Source organism: Jaculus jaculus, chromosome 1, assembly GCF_020740685.1.
Source record: "Jaculus jaculus isolate mJacJac1 chromosome 1, mJacJac1.mat.Y.cur, whole genome shotgun sequence".
Taxonomy (NCBI): Eukaryota; Metazoa; Chordata; class Mammalia; order Rodentia; family Dipodidae; genus Jaculus; species Jaculus jaculus.
In genome coordinates, this window is record NC_059102.1 from 246947585 (window position 1) to 246960771 (window position 13187).

Consider the following 13187-nt stretch of genomic DNA (forward strand, 5'->3'; position numbering starts at 1 on the left):
CTCCTCCCTGCTCCTGCGCTTCTCCCGGATGTGGTGTGGATCCCCGAGATGAAGCGCGGCTCGAACCTACACACCTCGCAGCTACAGACTTCTAAAGACCCTCCCTCCCTCAGGACGCTTTTCCAGCTCCGCACACAGCGCTGAGCCGCGTCAGGAACCGCACCAGAGGCCGCGGCGCGCGCGTGACGTCACTCACGCGCGCCTCTTCCGCTTCCGCCAGACGATGGCTGCCGCGCGGCCGGCGCGGCTTTCGACGCTAGTGAATCGGTTGCTCCCGGCGCCGCGGCGGAACCTGGCAGTCCGTGCTTCCGACGAGCCCTTGCCCGTGGTGCGCATCCCGCGGGCGTTACGGAGACCCGAGCAGTCGTGGGAGGGGGCGGCGGCCGGTGGTGGTGCGAGCTGCAGCCCTGCCGGTGTGGGCGCGGCGGCCGGGATGGAAGCGGCCCGCGCGCCTCGCCCGGAGCCGTTGTCCGGCGCCTCTCGCCTCGCCCGGCTGGGAGCTTCGCCGCGCTCGCTCGCGGGGACCAGAGCTCCGTGCAGCGCGTGCGACGGGAGGCGCCCGCCCTCCGCAACCCGTCGTCCCGGGGCAGCTTTGCACACCCGAGGCCTGCGCGCCCTTGAGGAAGCTGCGCCCCGAGTGGCTCGTCCCGCCGCGGTGCGGTCGAGTACCCTCCGCCCAGTACTTGGCGGCCACCGCGACGTCTGCGCGGAAACCGGCTGTGGAACGGATCTGAGCTACCGCCTGTCGCAGGTCAACGGCTGTTGAGCGAAGCAAACCTGGACTCCCGCACCGCGGCAGCTCCCCGGGGCCTGATTCTCGTGCCCTCCCGAGAATTAGCTGGGCAGGTGCAAGCCGTGGCCCGGTCACTGAGCAAGTCCTTGGGCTTGCAGGTGCGGCAGACAGCGGGACGTCATGGCATACGTAGGATTAAGCTGCAGCTGTCCAGACAGCGGTCGGCAGATGTTTGGGGTCACTCCAGGGGATCTGTGGAAGGCTCTGAAAAGTCGGCTCTTCAGCTTGGAGCATTTCTCCTTCATGGTGTTGAATGAAGAGGGCACACTGCTGGATGAAAGCTTGCTGGAACTGGTGGACTACATCTTGGAGATGACCCATACCGCAGAAGGCCCAGATGACTTACAAGACCCCTTTAACCCCAAAGCTCACTTAGCCCTGGTGGGAGCTACATTTTCTCACTGTAAACCAATTGCTTAGTGAAGTTGCCAACCCAGAGTCTGGGTACCGTCACCAACTCCAAGCTCCACTGCATTGGGCCTTGTGTCCGACAGACGTTTATGAAGCTAAAGGGAGGAAAGAAGATTAACAGTTGGTGCAGATCCTCAAGCAACATGATGATCACATAAGACTGGACCCTCGCGAACCGTCCGGTACTGTGAACTGGCTAGGCTATATTCTGGATGACCAGCTGCCCTGAGGGCAGGGGTTTTCCAGTGCTTCCAGAAGGGCTCCCAAGACATCCTTGTTTTCACAGAGACAGCTTCTCGTGCCCTAGACAGCTCCGGTGTGGAACTGGTTGTCAATTATGACTTTCCTCCTACCCTGCAGGGTTATATCCACAGAGCAGGAAGGAGGTGCCAGGGAAGGTCGTCAGCTTTGTGACCCACCCCTAGGATGTGAGCCTGGTTCAGAAGACTTGAGTTGGCAGCTCATCAAAGAAGAAGCCGTCCAGGACTCGCATCCTCAGAGACAGTTTGCCTTAACAAGCCTGATTTTGGTTTGCTTCAATGTAATGTTAGATCAGGAATCTTGCTGAGGTCCCAGGTGGATAATTACACTTGTCAGTAGAAGATACTGGACTGCTTTGAGGGCATTAGGAGCTGAGCAATGTGAGTTTTTTACAATATTAAAAAAATATGGTGGATTTTACTTTATATCATGTAATGATTTCTAACAATAAATGATTTGTTTTGAGACAAGTTGTTACTGTATATCTAAGTCTGGTGTTGAACTCACTTAATGCTGGGATTACAGACAATATAAACTAGCTAATAAATGGTGGGTTTTGTGTGTGTATGTTAATGGACTCACCTAACGGTAATTACTATTGGGGCAGAATACAGTAGGTTTTGAAGAGTCAGTCACACTTTGTTTTTACTTACTTTTTGTCCATACTGACACTTGAAACTAGGGCCCCACTGAGCTGAGCTACATCATCAACCTTTTTGTTGGCCTGTCTTGAAAATTAAGTGAAATTATAAAATTATCCTTCACTATTCATTGTGTCATGAGTGTGTTTCCTATTTCCTGTTACAGTGGTTTGCTATTCTGACTTTGTAAAATCACTGGCGATTCCTCTTGCCATGGACACTTTTACCATTCTTGGCAGTACTGTCACCTTTGAATATGGTGAGCTGTCCTCATGTTTCTGGCAGGTGTAAATCTGGAAAGCCAACATGAACAACATGCCCTTGTAAATGCCTAAATATCTTTTCTTTCTTTCTCTCTCTCTGTCTCTTTCTGAGAAAATGGGTACAACAGGGCCTCTACCCATTGCTAACGAACTCCAGACACTTATGCCACTTTGTACATTGGGTTTTATATGAGTATAAAAGAAGCAAACCTGGGTACTTAGGCTTCACGGTTATCTTGATTGCAACAAATCTCAGAATTTGGGTTTTTGTGCCCTCCTCTAGTCACTGGAGTTTTGCCCACCTACAGATGCTGACCACAGGGTCTGCCTACTTAATTAAGATGTGGGTGGGAAGGCCAGTTGAGTCCACATTTCCTCTTTGCTTTTTCCCTGCTCTTCTCTATAAAATACTCAGGGCTGGACTCTTTCCCTTCAGTTACAGCTTCCTTACGTGACATCTCTGGGTAGAGATGCCATCACTGTTCTCAGTTGCCATGGCAATGTGACAACAAACCTGGTGCCCTCAGGGAAACTTTCTTATCATTTCCCTCCAAGATACCAGTCTGTTTGGTTGTCTGAGAGAGAATGTGTGACCGAATCTTCTATATTAACTCAAACCTGTCCTCTGTTCCCTGTGAGGCCAGTGCATCAGGTAAGTCCAGGTTGACCAGGTTCTTGACACCAGCCCTTAGGGTACACACAACCCTGTTGGGCAACTGAGCTACTACATACTCCTTTGGTCTTGCCTGCTACACCTCTTTTTTTTTTTTTTTCCTGAAATAGGGTTTCACTGTAGCCCAGGCTAACCTGGAATTCACCCTGTAGATAAATGATGGCCTTGAACTCACAGTGATCCTCCCACCTCAGCCTCCCAAAAGCTGAGGTTTAGGCATGGCCACCATACCTCACATACACCTGTGAGAACAGTGAATGGCTGCCCTACCTCCCAGCCCCACACACTCGGGACCAACTTTTTATATTCATTACTCTTATTTTTTTTTGTTTTTCAAGGTAGGGTCTCACTCTAGCTCAGACTGACCTGGCATTCACTATGTAGTCTCAGGATGGCCTCGAACTCACAGCGATTCTCTTACCTCTGCCTCCTGATTAGTGGGAGTAAAGGCGTGTGCTACCACACCCAGCTATTATGTTCATTACTCTTGTCAAGTATTTAGGTGGGAACTACTATATCAATTTAGCTTTTCCTTGGTCTACAAAACAGTCCAGACATTTTTTTTTTTGGAGGGGAGGTTTCGAGGTAGGGTCTCACTCTAGCTCAGGCTGACCTGGAATTCACTATGGAGTCTCAGGGTGGCCTTGAACTCACAATGATCCTCCTACCTCTGCCTTCTGAGTGCTGGGATTAAAGGTGTGCACCACCATACCCAGCTCCAGACATTTTTTTAAAGACAGTTTCGGCATGTATCCCTCGCAGGCCTAGAAATCTGTATGTGGACTAGGTTGGCCTGCAATGTGTGGCAATCCTGCCCTGCCTTTCAAGTGATGAATTATAGGTATGTGCCACTACTTCCAGCCAGATCCTTTCTTGATCTATTAGCAAAAGCCAAGTGTACTTTTGTTGTCAAGTGGTAAATGGAGCAGTTGGAGGAAGGACTGTTGAAGGCTAATCCCCTTATCCTCAGACCCAGGCACCTTTCCTACACAGTAATGGAGAAACCCGCATAGGTTCCCTAGGTCACGTGGCAGTGTGAGCTGCTGACTGCTGAAGGAAAGGGTGGAGTCTTCCATTTGGGAAGAACGAAAGAGCCAAGCATTGTACATGAAGTGCTCCTGCGCAGGGAGAGCTGGGGAGATAGTTTCTCTAGGAGGGGATGTGAGAAGCCTCTTTGGGAATAAACTTGGTACTTAAAATTTGGCTTTGGACATACTAGACTTAGACACAGTCGAGCAGTACTGTAGTCACGGCTGCTAGGGAGACTGATGCAGAAGGGTTGCATAAGTCTAGGGTTTCACATAATAAGAGTTTCACATAATAAGATCCTGTCTCAAAAAAAAAAAAAAAAAAAAACAGGCTGGAGGGATGGCTTAGCGGAGAAGTTATTTACCTGCAAAGCCAGTGGGCCCAGGTTTGATTTCCTAGGACCCACATTAGCCAGAGGCACAAGGGGGTACATGCATCTGAAGTTCGTTTGCAGTGGCTGGAGGCCCTGACAAGCCCATTCCCCCCCCCCCTCACTTTCACTCTCTTAAATAAATAATTTAAAAAGACATTATAAAATATAATTTTAAGCATTTCCTCTGTAAGGAGAAAGATGAGAAAATGAGAATGCATACATCAGGACCTCCTGCCTCTCCAAACGAGCTCCAGACAAGTGCCACTGTGTGCATTTGGCTCCATGTGGGTTTTGGGGAACCGAACCTGCATTGTCAGACTCTACAAGCAAGCACCGTATCCACGTAGACATCTCTCCAGCCCAATAAAAATATTTTTACTTGGAGGTTGGAGAGATGGCTTAGCGGTTAAGGCACTTGCCTGAAAAGCCAAAGGACCCAGGTTCTACTCCCCAGGACCCACATAAGCCAGATGCACGATGTGGTGCATGCATCTGGAGTTCGTTTGCAGTGGTTGGAAGCCCTGGCATGCCCATTCTCTCCCTCTCTGTCTCTCTCTCTTTCTCAAATAATTAAAAAATATATTTAAAAATATTTTTACTTTATTTTTATTTCTTGGACTTTTTTCTTTTTATTTATTTTAATTTTTATTAGCATTTTCCATGATTATAAAAAATATCCCATGGTAATTCCCTCCCTCCCCCACACACACTTTTCCCTTTGAATTTCCATTCTCCATCATATTACCTCCCCATCAATCATTGTACTTAGATATATATAATATCAACCTATTAAGTACCCTCCTCCCTTCCTTTCTCTTCCCTTTATGTCTCCTTTTTAACTTACTGGCCTCTGCTATTAAGTATTTTCATTCTCACGCAGAAGTCCAATCATCTGTAGCTAGGATCCACATATGAAAGAGAACATGTGGCACTTGGATTTCTGGGCCTGAGTTACCTCACTTAGTATAATCCTTTCCAGGTCCATCCATTTTTCTGCAAATTTCATAACTTCATTTTTCTTTACCGCTGAGTAGAACTCGATTGTATAAATGTGCCACATCTTCATTATCCATATTTCTTAGATTTTTGAAATAAGGTCTTGCTCTATCCCAGGCTGACCTAAAATTCACTATGTCGTCTCAAGCTGACCTCAAACTCATGATAATTCTCCTACCTCTGCCTCTATACCTGGCCAAAATATTTTTTTTAGAGGGCTGGAGAGATGGCTCAGTGGTAGAGGCACGTTCCTTCAAAGCTTAACATCCAGGGTTTGACTCCCCAGTAATCATGAAAGCCAGATGTACATAGTGGCACATGCCTCTCGAGTCCATTTGCAGCAAGCTGGAGGCCCTGGTATGTCCATTCTCTCTCTCTCTCAAAGAGGGAAGGAAGGAAGGAAAGAAAGAAGGGGGGAGGAAGGAAAACGGCTTCTCTAACCAAAGGTTCAATCAGCACAAACCTATGGGCTAAACGTGATATATTTAGAGGGCAATTTCATGGGCGTGGCATATCCATTATTCAGTTAACAGTAGCAGCTTCCACTAATGGTCTGTGACCTTCACTGCAGTTCTGGTTTTCCTTGCAGCACCACGGGCTCCCACGCCGCACCCTACCCCTGCTTACTACCATGTCACCTACAGGGGAAATGGAGAGAGCCAGATGCGCTGGCATGGGGAGACTTACTGCCTGGTTGGTGGCTACCGGGCCTATGGGGACGCTCCCATTGCCACCCCTGCAAAGGCCAAGGAAGAGGAGCCAGCACCCAGGCAGGCTTCCAAGAGACGCCGAGCTCAGGAAGAGTCCCACAGAGATGGAGGGTGCCCAAGCCCCAGAATTCCTCGCCTGAGGCGTGGCAGCAAGAGGCGCGCCCAGAGAAGCTTGCTGGTTGGGCATCTCTGTGGCGAGGACAAGCCTCGAGCTGCTGAGACCGCTCAGGCCCCTTCAGCACTGACCACTGCCCCTCTGGGACATGACCTGAGCTCTCCTGCCTGAGCCTTCTTCATCTGGGAGCCAGAGTCACATCCCCTGGCCAGGAGCAAGGAGCCTCCGAGGTGCAGTTGGAAAGGAGCAGCTGCCCTGACCATCCCACCCTCTGCTCGGTCCTCTCCAGCCCCTTCGTGGGCAGAAGAAAGAACAGCCTGCCTTGTGCCAGCCGAGGAGGAGCCCAGCGCAGAGAGAGGACGAGGAGAGACCTAATCCAGGTCTCTGTACCCATGGGCTTCGGCTCTGAATCTCCGCCAGCATCCACCAGTACAAGCAGGAGTGGCTGGGCTTCCGGAATCTGGACAAATGAGCAGTAGCTAGCTAGAAAGAGTCCTGCCTACGGTTTCCAGAGGTGGAATAAACAACCTCAGGAAAACCTGTGACCCAAAGCTGGGACACCACGGAGAATCCAGCCTCCTCCACCCAGGCTCCCCCATTCTTTTATATTCAGCCCACTATGGTGCCGGTGGATTCCCTGACTGTTCAATAAAATGATTTTTTAATATATGTCTTATTTATTTGCAAACAAAGATAGACCAAGGGAGAGCAGACACAGAGAGACAATGGACATGCTAGAGCTTCATGCTGCTGCAAATGAACACCAGATGCCTAGGCCACTGGTGCATCTGGTATTATGTGGATAATAGAGTTGAACCTGGGCATCAGGTGTTGCAAGCAAGCACCTTAACCGCTGATCAATCTCTCCAGCCCTAAAATGACTTATTTTCTTTCTTTTTTAACGTGTGTTGTTTTTTCAGGTAAGTTCTTGTTCTAGTCCACACTGACCTGGAATTGACTACTTCATGTCACATGGCCTCAGACTCAAGGCAATCCTCCTAACTTCCTCACCAGTGCTGGAACTAAAGGCTTGTGCCACAACATCCAGCTCCTAAAATGCTTTTCTATAGGACCCTGTGACTTTAAATCCAGCTTGTCCAAGACCAAACCCCAACCCGCCCTGTCCCCTGTACTTTAGGTCCATTCCTACATAGAGTGCCTGGTCTTCTGACCTCAATAAGAGCCCTTGGGTGCATCTCATATTTGGGTGACTCCTTCAGATGATGGCCAGATGAATTTAGTTAAAAGCCAGGTTTTTGTTTGTTTGTTCACTCACTTGCATTTCTGGTTTTTTTTTTAATTTTTTAAAAATTTTTTATTTATTTTATTTGAGAGCGAGAGACACAGAGAGAAAGACAGAGGGAGAGAAAGAGAATGGGCACGCCAGGGCTTCCAGCCACTGCAAACGAACTCCAGACGCGTGCGCCCCCTTGTGCATCTGGCTAACGTGGGACCTGGGGAACCGAGCCTCGATCCGCGGTTCTTAGGCTTCACAGGCAAGCGCTTAACCGCTAAGCCATCTCTCCAACCCGCATTTCTGTTTTTTGATGTAGGGTCTCACTGTAGCCCAGGCTGAGTTATAATTCACTATTTCATCTCAGGCTGGTCTCAAACTCAAGTTGATCTCCCTACCTCTCCCACCATGCCCAGCAAAAAGTTTGCTTTTGAGACAGGGTTTCTTCTAGACCACACTGACCTAGAGCTCACTCTGTAGTCCAGGCTGACATTGAATTTTGGGTGAACTGTTTACCTCAGCCTCCTGATTTGCTGGGATTAAAGGCAGGGGCCATCATGCCCAGCTAAAACCCAATTCTTTAAGGAATGGAGAGTGTACCTGTAAATGTAGCTCAGTTGTGGAAAACTGACTTTATTTTTTTTATTTTTCTAGATTTTATTTATTTATTTGACAGAGAAAGAGGGGGAGAGTGAGAGGGAGAGAGAGAGAATGGGTGTGCCAGGGCCTCCAGCCACTGCAAACGAACTCCAGACGCATGTGTCCCCTTGTTCATCTCGGTAATGTGGGTCCTGAGGAATTGAACCTTAGTCCTTTGACCTTGCAGGCAAACACCTTAACCACTAAGCCAGCCCTCCAGCTCTTATTTTTTATTTATCATTTTATCATTATTATTATTGGTTTTTCAAGGTAGGCTTTCACTCTAGCTCAGGCTGACCTGGAATTTACTATGTAATCCCAGGGTGTCCTTGAACTCTTGGTGATCTTCCTACCTCTGCCTCCTAAGTGCTGGGATTAAAGGAGTGCAGCACCACGCCAGGCTTATTATCATTATTTTATTATTATTTTGAGGTTGGGTCTCACTCTAGCTCAGGCTGACCTAGAATTTGCTCCATTGTCTCAGAGTGGTGTGAACTCATGGCAATCCTCATATCTCTCCCTCCCAAGTCCTGGGGTTAAAAGCATGTGCCACCATGCCTGGCTTATTATATTTTTTAAACTTAACAGGTAATTTATTAGATTAAGAGAAGGAAGGAGGAGACAGTATGAAATCCTGCCCATGATGAAGCAAGAGGAGGTTTAAAAGTCCCAATAGGGACTGGAGAGATGGCTCAGGGGTTAAAGGTGCTTATTTGCAAAGTCTGACAGCCTGGATATAATTCCCCAATTCCCAAATAAAGCCCAATGCACAAAGTGAAGCATGATTCTCAACTTCATTTGCAGTGACAGGCAGCCCTCGCATGCCCATTCTCTTTCTCTTTCTCCTTGCAAATAAATAAAATTTTTATAAAGTCCCAACAAGCCAGGCGTGGTGGCACACACCTTTAATCCCAGCACTCAGGAGGCAGAGGTAGGAGATCAACATGAATTTGAGGCCACCCTGAGGCTACATAGTGAATTCCAGGCCAGCCTGGGGCTAGAGTGAGACCTTACCTCAAAAAACCAAAATAATAATTATAATAATAATAAATAAATAAAGTCCCAACAATAGGCTTTAGTGTATTCAAGGTCTATGGTTCAGCTGAGAGAGAGCTTTTGTAAACATGTGTGGAGAAGAGATAAAACTGAGAAAATGGTAGTCTGTCTGTCAGCCAACCCTGTCCATTTATTCAGAAGCTGTATATTGAGTATCTATTATGTATCAGCCAGGTGCTAGTTGTTTGTGATACAAGGTTATTTATTCACAAAATAAAATTATTGAAACCCCTCTACTCAAGGCACCTAAACTAAAGGATGAGCCAACTTGAGCTTGGTGACACACACCTGTGAACCCAGCAATGAGGAGGCAGAGGCAGGACAGTCATCAGGAGTGTGTGAGGCCAGTCAAATAACCAGTCCAGGCTAGCTTAGGTCTACATATCAAGACCCTATCTCAAAAAATATTGATGTTCAGGGGCTGGAGAGATGGCTTAGCAGTTAAGGTGCTTGTCTGCAAAGCCAAAAGACCTAGCACAATTCCCCAGGACACATGTAAGCATGCATTAAAAAATGTATTTGAGCTGGGTGTGGTGGCACATGCCTTTAATCCCAGCACTTGGGAGGCAGAGGAGGAGGATTGTTGTAAATTCAAGGCCACCCTGAGACTACACAGTGAATTCCAGGTCAGCCTGGGCTAGAACAAGACCTTAACTCAAAAAACCATATATATGGGGGTTGGAGAGATGGCTTAGCTGTTAAGGTACTTGCTTGTGAAGACTAAGAACCCAGGTACAATTCCCCAGAGCCCGTATAAGCCAGATGAACATGGTGGCACATATGTCTCAAGTTCACTTGCAGTATATAGACACCCTGGTACAACATTTTCTCTCCTCTGCTCATAAATAAAAATAAAACATAAAAAAGTGATACAATATCCACATATCTAACAATTGGCATTACAATAAGTGAGTGCTTCTTGGCATGTGCAAAGCCATGCATTTGATCCCCAGCACCAAGCTATTCAGTGAGGAGCTGACTTACCAGTAGACTGCCTCTCTCAGCAGTTAAGGGGACAGGTGGTCCTGGGGTTGGGGCGAGGGCAGGCAGCAGAGAAGAAACAGCACAGGGAGGGGCTGGGCCTGTGATCCAGGTCTGTCTGCATGCCCTGCCTGGAGCAGGAGGCGGCACCTTCAGCAGCTCACAGCCCTCAGCCCTGGTCACCCCACCCTGCCGACAGCTCACTTGTCCTCAAGGACCGCAGCAGCAGGACTTGCTTCTCCTGAGATGCATGCTCACAAGCCCATGGGTTTAGCAGACACAGGCCCTGGGTTCCCAGACAGTTCCCACTGAAAGTCTCTATTCACACTCACCACAGTCCCTCTCTGATCTTTCATGTGACTAAGGCACATTTGTGGTTACTGAGAACTCAGATATGGAGGCATTTCTGAAATAAACAAAAAACATGGAGCTGGAGAGATGGCTTAACAGTTAAGGCACTTACCTGTGAAGCCTAAGGACCCATGTTCAACTCTCCAGGTCCCACGTAAGCCTGATGCAAAAGGTGATGCAAGTGCACAGGTGGCATAAGTGTCTGGAGTTTGATTACAGTGGCTGGAGGCCATGGTGTGCCAATTATCTCTTTTTCTCTCTCTGCATTGCTCTAGCTCTCAAATTAAAAAATAAAAATAAAATAAAGGCTGGGCATGGTGGCGCATGCCTTTAATCCTAGAAATCTGGAGGCAGAAATAGGAGCATCACCATGAGTTCGAGGCCACCCTGAGATTACATAGTGAATTCAAGGTCAGCCTGAACTAGAGTGAGACCCTACCTCGAAAAAAAAAAAAAAAAAAAAGGCTAGTCTGCTGGTCTTGCCTAAAAACAAAGGACAAGCACATGGTGGTGCATGCCTTTAATCCCAGCACTTGGGAAGCAGAAGTAGGAGGGTCAAGTGTTCAAGGCTGAGGCGACATAGTGAATTCCAGGTCAGCATGGGCTAAAGGGAGACCCTACCTCAAAATAAATAAATTAAAAGCTGGCAATAAATCCTGGCATGGTAGCCCATGCTTTTAATCTCAGCACTCTGTAGGCAGAGTTAGGAGGATTGTCGTGAGTCCGAGGCCACCCTGACACTACATAGTCATTCTAAGTCAGTCTGGGCTGGAGCAAGACCTTATCCTGAAAAAAAAAAAAAAAAGGTTGACAATCAAGGAGCTGGAGAGATGGCTCAGTGCTTAAGGCACTAGCATGCAAAACCTAAAGACCCAGGTGGAATTTCCCCAGTACCCACAAAAAGCCAGGCACACAAAGTAACACATGCATTTGGAGTTCATGTGCACTGGCAAGATGTCCATGCCCATTCCACCCGCCCCCCCCCTTGATCTTCTCTTTCTCAGATAAGTTTTTTTAAAAAAAGTTTAAATTGACAATCAGAGCTAAGGTGGTGGCACATGCCTCTCCCTGTGGACTGGGGTTAGAGACATGCCTGGCCAAGCCCAGCTTGGTTTTTGTTTTTTTTTTTTCTTAATATGACTTGTGCTCAGGTGTGGTAGTGCACACATTTAATCCTAGCACATGGGAAGCAGAGGTAGGAGGATCACTGTGAGTTCAAGGCCATCCTGAGACCTCATACTTAATTCCAGATCAGCCTGTGCTAGAGCAAGACCCTACCTCAAGAAAGAACTAACAATCAGGGAAATTTGAAACTGTTACATAATTTATAACAAAGATGTTCTGTGAGGCTGGAGAGACGGTTCAGCGGTGGATTAGGCTTCTTTTTCTTCTTATTTTTCAAGGTAGGGTCGTACTTTACCCCAGCGTTGACTTGGAACTAATTATGTAAACCCAGGCTGGCCTTGAACTCATGGTGATCCTACCTCAGCTGAGCTGAGACTAAAGGTATGCATGGGCTGAAGTGATGGTTTAGTGATTAAGGCACTTGCTCATGAAACCTAAGGACCCAGGATTGATTTTCCAGTACCCATGTAAGGCAAATGCGCAAGGTGGTTTTGGTGGTTTGAGTCAGGTGTCCCCCATAAACTTAGGTGTTCTGAATGCTAGGTCCCCAGCTGATGGATATTTGGGAATTAATGCCTCCTGGAGGGAGTGTATTTTGGGGGGCGGGCTTATGGGTGTTATAGCCAGTTTCCCCTTGCCAGTGTTTGGCACACCCTCCTGTTGCTGTGGTCCACCTTATGTTGGCCAGGGGGTGATATCCACCCTCTGCTCATGCCATCGTTTTCCCCTGCCATTGTGGAGCTTCCCCTCGAGCCTGTAAGCCAAAATAAACCTCTTTTTCCCAGAAGCTGCTCTTGGTTGGGTGATTTCTACCAGCAATGTGAACCGGACTGCAACAGTGGTGCATGCATCTGGAGTACACTGTACCTGTAGTGGCTGATGACCCTGGAGGCCCTTTCTCTCTCTCTCTCTCTCTTTCTCTCTCTCTCAAATAAATAAAGTAAGTTTTTTGAAAAGGTAAGCACCACCACACTCAGGTTGAAGTTCATTACTTGCATGAGTACATGAAGTGGCCTGATACCACTGACACTGCCCAAGTAGGAATCTCCAGAGTCCACATAAGCAGCTGTGTGTGGCCATGCTTGTCGATAATCACCCCAGTCCTGCAGGGTGAAGAGACTGGAGAATCACTAGGGATCAAGAATGGCAAGTTCTCAAGTGCCACATGTTCTCCCTCATATGTGGATCCTAGCTACAGATTATTGGGCTTCTGCATGAGAAGGAAAATACTTAGTAGCAGAGGCCAGTAAGTTAAAAAGGAGACATAAAGGGAAGAGAAAGGAAGGGAGGAGGGTACTTCATAGGTTGATATTGTATATATGTAAGTACAATGATTGTGATGGGGAGGTAATATGATGGAGAATGGAATTTCAAAGGGGAAAGTGTTGGGGGGGAGGGAATTACCATGGGATATTTTTTTATAATCATGGAAAATGCTAATAAAAATTAAAAAAAAAAGAGTGGCAAGTTCTGAGCCAGGTATAGTGGCTAAATTTGATCCCAGCACTTGGGAGGATGAGGTAAGAGAATCATTGT

At 47.6% G+C, this 13187-nt stretch overlaps 1 protein-coding gene and 1 pseudogene across 1 annotated transcript; both read left to right on the forward strand.

The window, feature by feature from the left end:
• Positions 1–223: 223 nt before the first annotated feature.
• Positions 224–1930, forward strand: LOC123457749 (annotated as a pseudogene).
• A 389-nt stretch (positions 1931–2319) lies between these two features.
• Positions 2320–6436, forward strand: Dpep2nb (DPEP2 neighbor). Its single transcript, XM_045142807.1, has 2 exons — positions 2320–2365; positions 6030–6436. Exons 1-2 carry the CDS (start codon positions 2320–2322, stop codon positions 6434–6436), a joined length of 453 nt encoding a protein of 150 aa, XP_044998742.1.
• Positions 6437–13187: the final 6751 nt, after the last annotated feature.

Coding starts and splice junctions, on each gene's coding strand:
- Dpep2nb (XM_045142807.1), top strand. CDS start 2,320: ATGGACACTTTTACCATTCTTGGCAGTACTGTCACCTTTGAATATG. Junction 2,366..6,029: donor TACTGTCACCTTTGAATATG/GTGAGCTGTCCT, acceptor TTTTCCTTGCAG/CACCACGGGCTCCCACGCCG.